The sequence below is a fragment of the Triturus cristatus genome, chromosome 3_2 (genome assembly GCF_964204655.1).
Source record: "Triturus cristatus chromosome 3_2, aTriCri1.1, whole genome shotgun sequence".
In the NCBI taxonomy this organism is placed as follows: Eukaryota; Metazoa; Chordata; class Amphibia; order Caudata; family Salamandridae; genus Triturus; species Triturus cristatus.
In genome coordinates, this window is record NC_140584.1 from 810977833 (window position 1) to 810993714 (window position 15882).

General features: G+C 47.4%; 1 protein-coding gene across 1 annotated transcript in view; it reads right to left on the reverse strand.

Annotated features, from left to right (window-relative positions):
- Positions 1-7578, reverse strand: part of LOC146858189 (cyclic nucleotide-binding domain-containing protein 2-like) — a 397706-nt gene extending 390128 nt beyond the window's left edge. The window contains exon 1 of the mRNA XM_085648957.1: positions 7421-7578. Coding sequence (XP_085505083.1) covers positions 7421-7440 — 20 coding nt within the window. The 5' untranslated portion in view covers positions 7441-7578. The remainder of the gene's footprint in view (positions 1-7420) is intronic.
- Positions 7579-15882: the final 8304 nt, after the last annotated feature.

Here is a 15882-nt window from a genome sequence, read left to right on the forward strand (position 1 = left end):
ATAGGCCTATAGGATGTGACCCGCTCACGGGGTCTCCCCTCCTTGTGGATCACCACGATCGTGGCCAGACGCTGGTCCGGCGGAAGGGAACCCCGCGAGCGGGCCGCCAGGAACATCGCGCGCAGGTGGGGCGCCAGTACATCCGGTCGCAGCTTATACAGCTCGATAGGGATGCCATTGGGGCCCATGGCCTTGCCAGATGCGACCGAGCGGATAGCAAGGGCAATTTCGTCCGAGGTGGGAGGAGCGTCCAGCGAATCCCTGTCCTCCACCGAAAGGGAGGGCAGCGCAATGTCCCGAAGCAGGGCATGGGAATCCTCCTCCGAGCAGGGAGAAACCGGGGAATACACCTCGCGGAAATAATCCGCGAAGCAGGAGACAATGGCGTCCGGCTCGGTGACACACACACCATCCATCCTCTCGATCAACGGAACCACACGACTCGCTCTCTCCTTTTTGTCCAACCACGCAATCAATTTACCAGCCTTATCACCCACATCATACAGTCGCCCCTGTTGCTCTCTACTGAGGCCCCTGGCCGCCTCCGTGACGAGGGCCCTATAGGCCGCCTGCTTGAGGTGTAGAACATGCAATGTGGCATCCGTCACCCCGCTCCCCAGGTCACCCTCTAGTTCAGTAATTTCGGCCTCCACCCGGGTTACCTCCTCCCGCTCGCGCCTCCGGGCAATGAGAAACCGAACTAATCTCTGCTTTCCTCAGCAATCGGAATGCTAAAGAACGCATTCTTCAGATCGATTACCGAGAACCATGATGCAGAGGCTGGAATCAGAGTCAGTAAAGCCGTAATGTCTGGCACCACAGGAAACTGCGGAACAACAATTTTATTTACCTCCCGTAAGTGTACTAGACGGTACACGGGAGGCTTGGAGGGATGCGTTCGTTTCAGAATAGGCAACACGGGACTATTACACACATTACCCCGTGTCTCCTCAATAACATCTTTACCGATCAGATCGTAAATGATCGCTAATAGTGCCCGTTCACCATCAAGGGAAATACGATACTGGGGTCGCGCGGTAAGCGCGCACCAACTTTCAATTGAACAACATAAGGTGGTATATCCAGCAGGCCCACATCATTGGGACCTGTCGCCCACAAAGAGACCGGAAGAGAACTCAACTCCGGTGGGAGCTTATCGATCGATAAATACATAGGGGAAATCACGCTCTTACCCAACGTAAGCTCCACGCCCGTATGAGAACAGTACAAAGTCGCATGTAACCTTTTCAACAAATCCAAGCCCAAAAGATTCTCACCACAACCAGTGGTCAAAATCAAAGGAGCTTCTAGCTCATGAGGCCCAATTGTAAGGGGCAAGGGGCCAGAAACTGGATTGCTAACGGGGGCGCCAGAAAATCCAACGGAAACATTCGTTAAGCCAGACAAAGGCGCGCCAGGGAGTTTCGAATGCATGATGGAACTTTTTGCTGCACCAGTGTCCAACAGAAAAGGCTCAACGACGCCCAAAGTGGCTACTGCAACATAAGGCCCTCTCTGATCAACCGGAACTGATACTTCTCCCTTCCTTTGTCTATGGCTGTCCTAGTAGATACCATCCGTATCAACATCACACTCGACGTAACAGTCATCCACATGATACTGTGCAGATCGACCGGACGATGGTTTGCGCCGGTCGAAACAATTTTGCGAGTCCGAAGACGTGGCAAAACGTTCGGCCTGATTCTGAGTAACTCCACGACCTCTACCACGAGAAGCCTGTTGAGGACCACTACGTCCTCCTCGAGCCGACACACCATTGTTCCTATCACGGAGAACCGGACAATTAAACTTCAAATGGCCCTCCCCTCGACAATATGCGCATTGATTATATCCCAACACAAAGCGAGGTGCGGGAGAGTCATTTCGCGTCTGCGATCTGGAGAACTGTGATTGTGATCGATTTGGCTGCTGCGAGTCACTGAAATTCGAGCGCGGAGGATAGGCTTGCTGCAATAAGACCTTGGTTTAAAGATCCTTTGTTTTCTTATCTGCACGCTCACTTTCCTCCTTTTCTCTATTTTCGTAATATTGGGCCGTAGCCAATATTTGAGAAGTGGTAGAAACAGCCCACGAACTCTCAGAATTCTTCAACTTGTTGCTAAGGTCGGGCAGCAAGTTCGATACAAACTTATCAACGAACAGCCGCTGACCACCCTCTGAACCCATGTCCTGGCCACTATGATCAACAAACGCTTCCTCAAATCTCGTAAAGAAATCAGAAACGCTTTCATCCCTCTTTTGCTTGCACGCTGATAATTTGTCCCAATTGACGCGCATCGCTGGCATAAGCGTTTTCATCAGGGTAATTATCCTCTGAGGCAAAGCCACAATAAGCTGTTCAGGCTTAGCCCCACCGACCTGCTGAGCGTCTGCCGCCGTAAGGGCAGCCCAGTCACCGCCTAACTCGGCTGCGTGATTCTCGTGGCGAATTTTCGCCCAAATCGGCTGAGGCACCACATTGCCAAACAACATGTCGATATCGGCAAGGTTCATAACGGTAGCATCCACCAATTGGGAGAGCTCCTTATAATAACCTGCAGGATTTTTACGGGGATCAGGCAAAGATTGCTTCACTTGTAAAACTTCCGATCGTTTCCAAGGGAGGTGTATCCACACTCTCTGGAAACGGCCTGGGACAGCAGGGTTAGCATTAGGATTACCTGGCATCCATACCGGGGGAACTTCCCGCATAGGATATTGACCAGGTTGTGCCATCCATTCTGCAGTCTCTTCCTTAAACAACGCACGAGGTTGCACTGTACATCGAAAGGATAACAAGCGTTCTAGAGCATCTCGAACCTTGTCACCTACGATCACACCCGTGGCGAACCGATGCTGGAGCTCAGAAACCTCAGACGGTACATTATCAACCACATCATCATCCCCCTCCTCCTTCAACGATTTACAGAGTTCCTCAAACACGAATCGTTGCGTGGGCGCATTAAACTGAGAAAACGTTTCAAACACTATACGTGAGGTGTATTTAACAGGATTACGAATCCATCTGCGTGCCATTTTTACCAGCGAGTCACGTTCCCTACCATCAGGAAGCTGGCTGCGCCTTTGAGCGACATCTGAAAGAGTCGAGCCGAGTATCGGCCCAAAAAGCGGAGAATAAAGAATAGCAACAGCAGTCAGGAGACGACTACGAACAGAAGGAGAAGAGGAAGAAGATGCAGGCGCGGCAACAGTAGGGGTGGAGGCAGTAGAAGTAGACGCGGCACCAGGAGTAGCGGGAACGACAGACAGAGGAGGGACTTGGAAAGGCGCAGTAGGGAGAGAAGCCGGCACAAGAGGATGAACGATCTGTGGCACAAGGGGATTCGGGAGAGCGGGAGGAACGGCGGGCTGACCAGCAGCCGCCAAAACAGCGGGTTGAGGAAGAGGTGGATGCACGGGACCCATAGCATCGGGAGCATAGGGAGGTGGTGATTTCAACAGATAAGACAAGAGCGAATCCTCCATCGCTTCTTCTCCCGTCTTATCGACATTAGAAGGTAGCACCGGATAACATTTATCCACCGCCATATGATGTAGCCGAGCACTAACTTCCTGCTCTTTCTCATCTTTGTCTAACTGATACTGTTCTGCATTTCGCATCACCGTAATAACACCTTCTCTTTTATTTTTCTTATTCTGTTTGATTTCTTTCTGCTTGGCCTCTTTCCGCCATAACCGGAAGGAATCAAACATGGCCGGCCTAGCCTTCTTTTTAAACAGTTTAGCTTCCAAATTATCTAAAACAGCAGTTTCGAAACTACCATGAGATGGCCAACTAAGGACGCCATCATTTTTAGTGTAGCGGACCCAAAATTCATTATATACGATAGGACCCACGCCATGACGACTATAGAGCTCGTAAATTGGAGCTCCAACCGGAGGTATCGGACATGAATCCTCCAGCCGGGAATCCATTCTGCAACATTTGAAAAACCCAAACAAAGTACTACGGCCAGGCATCGCGCACACTAACCGAGTATACAAACTTCAAGGGCTATCGAATTACGATGTCCTCGCAAAAAAAATGCAAGACCCTCGGTTTTTGGCAATTGCAATCGTCAAATAAAACCCAACAACTAAGAACCACGAATGCTATGGAACCATGCAAACAACAAAGAAACACTGGGAGCGACCCACAAATACTTAACTGAGAGAACAATGGCGTCACCAGGAAGGCCCGTCTATCGTCTCGCCGTACAAAGGACTACGCCAGGCGCCAAAACAGGTCGACAGTCAGGGCATCGGTCCGTCGCAGCCGTCAGGAGGCGGGGATCTTCGCGGGAAAAGACGTCGGGCCACTTATTTCGACAACTGGATCGATGAAGCGGGGTGCACCTTCCCTCGGAGATTTCACACGAAGTTCCTCACGATCGTCGGGCTTTGGACCGGTACCGTTGATGTCGCCCCACGTTGGGCGCCAACTGAAGGACTGGGTTATTCTTAAGACCCAGCGGTGCCAGGGAACAACACCTGAAACCTTCGTGGGTTACCTGTTCTGGCGTACGAAACACAGAGACACGGGACACTTCCAGCGACGTCAGAGATCAGCGTTTATTTACTGCAGGGATACAGAGGTCACAAGAAGTACACAACGTGTAGGTTCTCTGAGACTGCTTCAAATTGCAAAAGTGGATCGCTCCTTTTATACACGTTTTTCCCATAGCACAGTATGGTGAACAAAGGTTACAACTCAGTTCCCACAATAAACTTCAAAAGGGTCGCGTTCATGTTTCAGGAGGCCGGAACATAATTACAACAGTCTTGCTGGTTCCCAACTGTAAAAACATATCTTCTCTGCAATAAAACACATTCCATCCTAACCGTAAACGCATTAAGAGAAAGGACGAAAACAGATGCAAAGAAAGGACAAGGATGCACAACAGATTAGAAAAGGGTGTTTGGAGTAATAAGGGAAACTTGATAACGGGATCAAAGGCCTCGTGTCCAATGTATGCATGGCTGAAACAATAGACCGGCACGGCAAGATGAGCCTTGAGCGGGGCCATCTGCCTTCGCCGTGTCATTTCCCTCGTCGTAAAAGTCACACTCAAAGGAACACGTGTCCCTCGTGCAAGCTTGGGAGTCCCAGGGTCACGAAGCGGACAAAGTCCGTTCGCTGGCTACTTGAGGGCAAGAAACAAAATGGATGCCGTATCTAAAATGGTACCCGAGGGTTCAGATGAACAAACCCAAAAATAAGACGAACCATACGTGGTTGCATAGCGAAACTGCGTACACCCACTATACTCGTCATTTGCGGTTCGTAGACATCAAACTCATCCATATTCGTCACAGCTCAAAAGTGTCGTTCCGTTCCACACAGAACCTCAGTACTTCATCTCTCACAGAAAAAGGCACATTGCGTAATTTATGAATTTTAGGACACGCATCTGGTTTGAGACGAATACGATGTTCAAACCCCTCAATTTTTCCCAACTTGCCTGAACAAACTTCTGGGAATTTATTATAAAGGACTTCCTTCAAGGATTCCCCTTCATTTACTACGAGGACTTGTTCAATTCCATTAGGATCAAGTATTATGTCAAGTTTTCTTTGATCCTTCCAACCCAAAACGGAAGGTCCTTTTTTGATACATAAAGCTTGCATAAAGCATTTCTGCTTTTGAATCTAAATACTAATTCACGGTATCCTACTAAGTCTATAGGCTCACCATTGTAACTTAAAGGTGTAATATCAGGGGTATTTAATTCAGGACCAAGCTTCATGACAAATTTATCTGACCATACAGATTCATTAACAATGGTAAAAGGGGACCCCGAGTCGGCAGCTATGTCAATGTTAACACCTCCTAAAGATATGTGACACATGGGTTTGCTAGAATCGTTATCATCAATGATGTTGAGAACTACATTACTCAAAAATTTGGAAGAATCATCATCACTATCTTCATTGTTAGAAGAAACATACCCTTCCTCAATACATTTGACTTGTTGATTTTTAAAATTAGTGGCATGACATACTTTGCTGAAATGACCCATCTTTTTACAGATGGAGCATCTCTGTTTAATAGCAGGACAGCTTTTATCATTTGCTAAATGGTTCTTACTATCACAACGATAACATTTGTATATTTTGTCTTTCTTAACTGAACCAATTTTGTTCTTTACTGTGAATTTTGGAGTATTGCCTTTAGTTCTATTAGAAACCACTCTGGCTACTGTGTCGTGCTGAATATCATCAGAATTTTCTTTCTTTAGTGCCTTAGCGCATCTCCCTGACAATTCTGCTTTCCTAGCGATAGCTAATACATCTTTGAGTGCATTATCTCCATTAACCCATAACCTATCTTGAATGGCAGAATCATAAGCATGCATTACCACTTGGTCTCTAATCAATTCTTCTTCAATAACACCAAATCTGCAATCAATGGCTAACTTCTGAAGAGCAGTTACAACATCATCAAAAGATTCATCTTTAAGTTGTTTTCTTTTGAAAAATTTAAACCTTGTAACACCTATGCAGACTTTAGGAGAAAAATAATTGTCTAATTGTCTGATGGCTTGATTAAATACATTTTCATCACCAGCAACAGTTTCCTTATTTAATTTATTATAAACCCTTAAGCCTTCTGGTCCTAAACTGTGCATTAGTAACCCTTTTTTTCTGTCCGCAGATAGTTTATTTGCATGGTCAATGGTGAACAAATAGTTAATAAAATACTCTTTCCATTGTAACCATGGGACAGGAGGATCACCAGGAGTGCACAAAAATTATTTAGGTGGATTGACCGTAATGCTGGTGGTAGGCGTAGCCATTGCTACTGTTTAGCGAGAAAAAATAAATACTGCGCAAATTGATAAAAACTTAACCCTGAAAAGTAAATCAAGTTATGGTGACAACAGAGAACTAAACAGCAATGTAAAATTAGACTTGAAATGAAATGAGATTAAAGTTGAATTATAACTTGAGTTCATAAGATCTTGCTGAGGAAAATATAACTGTTCCCATATAAATAAATTATTTGTAGATCCTTGTAGATAAAAGTAATTCACTTGAAACTTGTGATGTTAAAACGCTTTGGTAAAAATGTTCTTTAACTTTCAATTCCAAATACCAAGAAAAACTTCACCAGTCACTTGCACAAGAGCAAAAAAGGTAATAGTCTTCCAGAAAGTGTGAGGCACAATTAACAAAAATGCTCTGTCGAAACCTCTCTTTCGCGCTATAAAGAAATGACATTTTTTTTTTTTACGCTGTATATTGAAAGAGAAATTAATCCACTGGCGTTTGTCAAACGTTGTTAACAGCTTGCTACTTGCCTCAGTAGAGTCAAACAAACTTTGCCACAGGTGCCAGTCAAACGTTATAACTTCTTGCCACTTGCCTCATTAAAGTCAAACAGACTTTGCCTCCAATCCAACCCAAACGCACATCTTACCGCTTACTGCCGTTTTGCATCAGAGCAGAAGAAACTGTAACGTGACAGCCAACACGGAGCGTGTGAAAACGTGAATTGGGAGGACTTTCTTTGAGGAAGTGAAATAAACAACAAACGAACCGATGAAATTGAGATCCAGACAGCCAATGGTGTGCAGAGTACTTCGTTGTTATTTAACCAACCGAACGAAGGAAAAGAAATCCCAACAACCAATAAGGAGATGAATCCTTCGTAGAGCAGTCGAATGAGGACGCAGGATATTTGGTGAACCAATCCATAAAATGAAGAAAACAGCTCGTCGGAAACCAGAAGAAAAACGCGTGAATTCTCTCCGGTCGAGCTCCCAGTCGCCAAAATGTAAGTGTAGTAAATACACTTATAAAATTGAATTAGAATAAACGTATTTTATTGAAGTGCTCGACCGGACGTCTTCATCGTCTGGCTCTCTCTTTCAGAATAACGACATCCCAAACTGCCGGTTACTTTTTACATAAACAACTTCGTTAACAGTCACTTTACGCTCGAGGAAATGCCCTCGAGCATACACATTTAAAGAAACACAATTCTATGCGCATTCACGCCATGCTTTGTCCTCGCGAAACCGAATCATTAAACACGCGGACAAAGCATAGCTAACGCGCGACACTACACCTTGGTTGGCCAAAATTATTTCCATCGGGACAACAGTGCACAGCTGTAGCCTGCTGGTCACTGTTCTAGTTGTTCCGATGTACCATCCACTCCCAGAGGGTTGGCTTACACCCCACCCCACACCCATACACCACAGGTATCACTGGACATGTGACCTTATCAATAAAAGGGGTTAGGGCGGACGTGCCCTGGCCCAGCTCCACTAACTAACACTCTGTGTCTGTGTGGCCATTATGCATGCAAGAGGGCCTAGGGCCCTGCACCATTACAACAGCAATGGGGAGGAAAAGGTTATTATCCGAAATTAGGGCTGAGCTGACTGAACTAGCAAGGGTGATAGCCTGGTATCATCCCGATTGTGTGGGTGGGCACCTTTCATAGCCCAGTTGAGAAATCTACAAGAAGGCTTAAAGTAGCTATATTTAAAGTTTGTAAAAGCATTGGTTTCGAGTTTGTCAGGCACGGCCTCATCAATCCAAAGTTATTGGATACCACATGGAAGGCAGGGTTCATTTATCATGGCAGGAATGAACAAGTTCATATTGAATATTTCAAGGGGTTTGTAATTGGTAGGTTGCTGGTAAAGGGAACTCAAAATGGCGCAGAGGGGAGCGCCAGAGGGCATCAGTCCCTAGGGCGGTGTGGCAGCAATCTCAGAGACAAGAACTGGGTAAAGGGCATCGCCTTACCAGAAGAGAGGGCTGACTGACAGGCGGGAGAAGTGGCAAACATTGCCAACCTTGGCTGCCACGGGGCAAGACCCAGCTAGCTCTTGCTTTGAGATCAGTTGTGCCGTAGATGCTGTTAGTGAGGCTGTTCAGGCAGGTTTGCTGGAGAGCGACTGGAAACAGGCAGATGTGATCCTGGTTGAAGCAGGGACAAGAGGGGGTGGCAGGAGAGGGGGCCAAAACAAGAAGGGGAGTGGGAAGAGTGAAAGCAGTTGAAATGTCTTAAACTAGATATTCCAACATAATGCAATATCCTGACAAACTAGGATCAGGATATGGCCATGTTATCACATTCAGCATTGGAAAATGGGGCATATTCACCTGCTCACGATGTCCTGCCCTTACATGTTAGAATTACGGGGGCATGCCGCCTCACTCTGCTGTGTGTACATTTAAAAAAATAAATCTTTTTATTGTTTTTTTCCAACGAGGGTACAGTATTGCATGCACAGTGAATCAGTTGTTACATTTGTCAGCTCGTAAATGAGAACATGCATTCCCTCAGTGTACATAAATCTGATGACAATTTCAAGGTGCTTACACAACCTTTTAGCATAGTAGCCTTTGAGTACTTGTGATCTTTGGAGTGTATCCGTCACGCCCTCCGTGTGTTCCTTTTCGATATGGAGCAACGCAGCATGGGGTCAGAGCATTGTCTGAACGTGATTTCATGTGTCCAGTGTATGTGTGTTATCAGCACCGTTCTTGCGTCTTTACCATTATTTAGTGTGTGCAAGCAGCGGGTCTCTACAGACTCTCTATGTAAAGCATCAGTCGCGGTATTCTCGTAGATAGGCCAGCAGGGGGTCCCAGATGTCTCTTGGGTTGGAGGACATCGGCAATAGCTCGGCATATGTTGTGAGCTGGTCCTTGCAATATATACGATTGTTCAGACACTCTTTACATTTGAGAGCTCGTCCTCTTCTCCACCTGCCTGCCACCCTTCGCTTTGCTACGAGTAACCCCAGCGAGATGAACCTGCTGTGCCTACCCAGTAGTTCCTGAGTGTACCCCAAAAGCATTGTAAACCAGGGATAGAGGAATGGGGGTGCACACCATTTTGGACAGAGAGGTGACTACCTCTACCCAATATCTGTATATTGCCTCACATTGCCACGCTAGGTGCAAAAAGCCTGCCCCCTCTTGTTTGCGTCTGTCGCAGCGATCATTTGGTCTTAATTTATACCTGTTTAATCTCGCTGGTGTGTAAGAAACCCAATGTATGAATTTAAAATGTATGGTGTGTAGGCGACTGCTGGCTGTTATCATTTCTGTTTGTTCACAGCAGTATAGCCATTGTTTATTGGTGAGGAGAGTGTCTAGCTCTTGATCCCACCCCGCTCTAGAGCCATTTCGCATGTCGGGGCGCTCTGTGTGGCATGGTAAAGTCTGGACACTGCATGCGCTGGTCCAGTCGCTCGTAGGAGGGTATGAAGGACGTTGAGTGTAGGGGGTTCTTGGGTAAAGTCGGGGGTATTAGCTCTGATGTCATTCTTAATTCTGATGTAGAAGAAAATCTCCATTGGTGTGGCAGTCCCCCCACTGAGCAATGCTTCCTGATCCTTGAACAGCCTCTCATGGTATAGATCACCCCAGATGTTTATTCTCCTCTTAACAAGCATGTTACGACAAAACTTCTTGAGCGACCAGGATGAGGTGAAGGTAGGGAAGGGGTGCTAGTGGTGACTATAATAGAGATTTGTTCATTTTTTGGGCGAGGTGGAATCATGCGACGGTGGTGCATGCCACCGTAGAGTGTGTATAGTCCTCTCCGGGAACGCTTGCCCCTATGAAGGAGGTAGTAGGAAGAGGGGCCATGTAGCCTTGTTCAGTAGCCAAGTGGGGCATAAATGGTGGTGGTTGAAACCAATAAAACGCGTAGTGAGGTTGGGTGCAGAGGAAATTAAGCTCCATGTCTGGGGCCTCAAAGCTTCCCTGCGAAAAAGGGTGGGCGAGTTTATTCCAGCTCACTATGTGTTGTCTGCCACCCTAATGACAGTCTGACTAGTTGAGTTTGGAGTGTGCGGAAAAAAGGACATCTGGGGTAATATATTATGTTAAGGAAGAGGTAGAGGAGATCTGTCCCGCCAGTGACAAGGGCAGCGAGCTAGTGATCGAGGTGATGGCAGTTCCGTAATTCTCCCGCAGCATCTCCTCCCTGTCCCTTGAAATCACCACTCATAAGTATTTTATCTCCGACTCGCACCAAGTCAGTGGGTAGTCCATTGAAAACTTTGTGTTGCTAGGGGTAAGGGGGGACTGCTGGGATTTGCCCCAGTTGATGTTTATTCCGGAAACTTCTCCAAATCAGATGAACTGAGAATGGGATTCAGGCTGATTTTTGGGTCACAAATGTAGAGAGTAATATCGTCAGCATAAAGCAATACCAGTATATGTCGGGAAGGGTAGCGTTTTGGGTATTCTCTGTGATGCTGTCGAAGCTTACCCGCCAGTGGCTCAATGCACGGGTGAATAAAAGTGGTGATAGGGGGCTTCCCTGCCTGGTGCCACTTGATATGGATAGTGGGGTCCCTCTCTGTTTTTACAGACGCAGATGTAGAGCAGGGTGACCCAGGATAGAAGGGGGGGGGGGAAAGTCCCATTCTCTGCAATACTGCAAACATATAATCCCACTCTAGCGAGTCAAAGGCCTTAGTGGCATCCAAAAAGACCGCAGCCACCTCCAGTTCAGGATCAATTTTTTGCAGAAGTACAAAAAGAGTACCCAAATTATAGGAGGTGGTACTCCCAGGTATAAAACCCGCTTGATCGGGTAGATCTAGTCCCTTCTTCAGCAAACTCAGTCTGTTTGCTAGCACTGTTTGCCAGCACTTTAGATAATATTTTCGCATCGCAATTGATTAAAGTGAGTGGCCTATAGGCGTCACATGTGGTAGTATCTTTACCCAGTTTAAGCAATGTTATAATCGTCGCTTTGCGCATCGTTAGTAGGAGAGTTCCTAAGTGTTTTGCCTCCTCATATATTTTTTTAGGTTGGGAGCTAGTGTTTCGGCTTAACACTTGTAGAAGTCACCCGGCAGCCCTTCTGGGCTTGGGGCTTTACCACAGCATAGCTGCATTGTGGCTGCTCGGATCTCATCCTCCTCAATGTCTGCAGATAAGAACTCCCTGTAGGGCTCGCAGAGGCAGCCCAGCGCAATATCTTCAAAATAGGATGAAAAGTCTATGGTACGAGTCCAGTGTGTGGAATACAGAGTGAAATATTGTTCTGAAAATGTTCTAAGGATGCCTTTAGAGTCTGTTTGTAAGGAACCCGTTGTGTCTGCTACCCCAAGAACATAATTGGAGAATCTAGGATTTCGTGTCTCGGCTAATGCTTTTCCCAGTCATTCCCCTTCCCCAAACACACGAGGCAAATTATACTGGGATTGAAAGAGTTGTTCTAGTTCTGCCACGGTTTAATACTCTGTTGTCAGTTCCTGGAGCTGTGCTTGTCCCTGTCCATCCAGGGTATCTACAACGCTGGCCTCTGCTTTTTTGATAACTGTTTCAAGCTTCCTAAGTGATTCTCTGATGTCCCGTAGGATACCCCCACCTTTTGCAATGCACATACCCTGTATGGTAACTTTAAGGGCGTCCGAGACACAGGCCAGCGTTGGAACAGTATTTAAGTTCCTGGGAAAGAAGTCACGTGTTTCCTGCCCCAACGTTTCATGGAAGCAGTCGTCCAGTAGGGCTGTGGGTTGGAGCCAACACGATCAATATGGGGAAATATTGCCAGGTGGGCGTAGCACTGAGGAATGATCAGAGTATGTACGTGCGAGGTACTCTGCTCTCCCTAGCCAGGTACCCAACCATCATGAAATTAGTCAGAGATCAATACTGGATCAGCTGGAGTGTACAGTAGAATAACATGTGCCTTCTTTTAGAGTGGGATGTAAGGTTCTCCAGGTGTCAACTAATTGATGATCAGCCATGACGTCTGTTAAATGCTTTTTCGCCCTAGTGCAGACGCCAGGGGTGTCTTGTGAACGATTCATATCAGGGTTCAAGGCAACATTAAAGTCTTTGCCCCAAATTACATGTGTGGAACCTCTGTCCAGTACGTGTCCCCAGAGCTTATCAAAAAAGAAAGCGTCACATAAATGAAGGCCGTAACAACTTACTAAAGTAACATAGTGCTCATCTATGCATGCCCACATTATACAGTAACGGCCTTCCGGGTCTTGGATGGAGCTGGCCAGGCAGTATTGGACAGTAGATTTAATTAAGATGGCCGTTCTTTTAGTATATGTTGAGTATGAGGCAAAACATCTGTGGGTCACCCATTTCCCTGCGAAAGGAGGCAATGTGTTTCTTACAGCATTGCTATCTGGATGTTGTGTCTGTCTAAATATCCTAATACATGCCTGCACTTGCGGTGGTCATGCAAGCCATGCACGTTCCATGTCAAGAGGTTGTATGTGGGGCTATCATTGGCATTGGGCGTCCCCATGTGATGGTTTATTCAAAGGTTCGCACAGTGTGTGTTTGTGCATCTTAGGGGATTTGAGCTTGTGATTATAAATTGTCGTGTTTTTTCATGACTGTAAATCACAATCTGTTGCACTACCTCATCCAAAAACAAAACTTCCTCCCTCTCTAAACCATGGGCGAATTCCTGCCACCCGTAATACCTAATAAGAACAGTAGTGAATTGGAGTGTATCAATGAATAGTAGATAATGTGGTCCATAAGGGAGAGGCCTCCAACAGCATGGAGAAGCTGGAAAGACTGAGACATAAAAGAAAGAAAGAAAGTGGGTCTGTGAACGGACGGAAGGGAGAGAGACAGGGGTTTCGTGAGGAGAGCTATAGGGTGGATGCTAGGAGGGGTGAGTGAAGAAGGCAGGAAGATCAAAGCGAACCACAACATTGTTCAGGGAATTCGATGGGGGTCGGCTTTGGCCTCAGTTAATACCGGGATGTGAAGATAAGCAGGACTGGAGAAGGCAGATCTGGCCTTGTGATCCTTGTTGACAATTGTTCTCTCTCTGGTGATGAAAGCAGAGTGACTGATGAGAGTTTGAGAGCATGGGGTTGAAAGGGTTGTGATCACTTGTTCTAGCCGACTTCTGAAAGTGGGAAAGGCGTTCTGGATCTGCAGTCATTGTCGCCGGTTTAGGGTGTGCGGCGAGACAGCTTTTTTAGAAAATCCTGAGCCAGTTGGGGAGTGTTGAAAATGTGCGACTTTTTCTGGTTGGAGATGCGGAGTCTGGACAGGTACAGCATTGCAAAGGAAATGTTGGCTTGTTGCAGCTTTGATTTCACAGGGGGAAATTTCTTGCATGCTTCCTGCACTGCCAGTGTAAAATCAGGGTTTATTGAGATGGAGTTCCCTTCGTGAACTAGGTCATGCTTTTCCCGTGACAGGCGCAATACTGTATCATGGTCTTTATAATTTAAGAGACAGGCGATGATGGGTCTGGGCGTAGAACCTGAAGTGGGCCTGGCAGTTAATAATCAATGAGCTCTTTCCACCACCAGTAGCTTAGAAAGAGATGAGGCCCCAAATATATCTACCTACGCCCTGTAGCTGTGGATTCGGGAACTAATAGGATTCGGATGCTGTTCCTGTGCGATCGAACCTTGAAATCCTCATTTTTTGCAGCAATGACATTCAGGAGGCACAACATGCTTTGCATTCACTCCCCTTCCATTGAGGACACATCTTCCAGGTTCAATATTCTTTGCTCCGTCTCGCTTATGTGCCCATTGTATTTTTCAAGGTGCTGAGGGAGTTCTGCGTCCCCGGCAGGGCATCTTGTTGATTTCCGAGGATGGAAGGGCAGCTTGGCCTGCTTGCCCTCTGTCCTGCCCATAGTCTTGAGTGGTGCACTATAGCAAGGGAGGATCATCTAGCCGCCAAGCACCTCAGCGCGCCCAGGCCGGGGCGCCGCTGACAAGAGGCAGGATAGTTGGAGTCCTACTTCGTGCAGTTTCAGGGGGGAACTCTTCAGCGAAGAGCGCCGTCCAGTATGGCACAACCTATCACGCACCAACCTCCGCCACTATGTCTTGTCCCAGTGTGATCCATCACCTCAGGCCCAGCAGTGGTGAGGTTCGCTTTGTGTTCAGGCTGCGGGATTTTGCAGCGGGGGTGATGGGCCCTCTATGTGCGCTTCACAGTAGAAAGAAGTGGCAATTGTGCAGCAGATCCACAGTGGCTCTTGTGGCTAACAGACCTCCTGCGGGAATAATATGTGCTATATTTGCCATGGGAACCTCTTAGTTATAACCGTTCTCCCGCCGCATCTCTGGCAGTTATCTCTCAGGGTTTGCATTGCGGACCTTCCCGCAGCAGTCCCAGTGGTGCCTCGGCAGCACGGCCCTCACTCACCGCGAGTCCGATGCAGAGCCGGTTGGCGGCCCAGTGAGGTGTCAGTGGTGTGCACGGAAGCAGCAGTCAGCGTCCGATCAGCGGCACACAGCTGCTGCTTACCCATGGCCGGCACGCCCTCTCTTCCAGCTGGATTGGCGCAGCCTGAGGCCCGCATAGGTCAGTGCTGTGGAGCTGCAGTCCTCACCACCTGAGCAGCGTAGTCGTCTCTCCCTAGCAGTCCCTGTGGTCCGCGGCTCGCCGTTAGGGGTGTAGAACATGGCGAAACTACTCCGGTGAGTGTCAGCAGTACGCCGCACTCCCCCGTAGGCACTGTTTCAACCCGCCACCATCAGCTATCACCACAGGCATCCACCATCTTGCTGCACTGTAGCTTCTGTAATGTTGGTAAATGAGCACTCGGAACAAGTGTTATCTTTCCGCTATGTTTATTGGCACAACAGTTGAGCAGTTACACCCAGGAGCGCCGGCCACCTCTATCCGTCCGCTCGCTGCCGCGCACACCTCTTCCCCCGCTGCCGCTTACTCCTTCGCGCGCCTCCTGGCGTCAACCTGCGTACCCGCGTCACGTGACGTGACGCGCTAACAACTAGACCGCTACATATCTCCCCCTTTTACCAACCCAACAATAAGTCACTTACAGTTCGCAGTCTAGTTCAAAGTCTTGGAACCTGGAAGGCCTTACTACTTGTCTTCCGCTCCTGGTCACCTTACCGCTTGACCCTCGAGCCCCTTGGCTCTGTG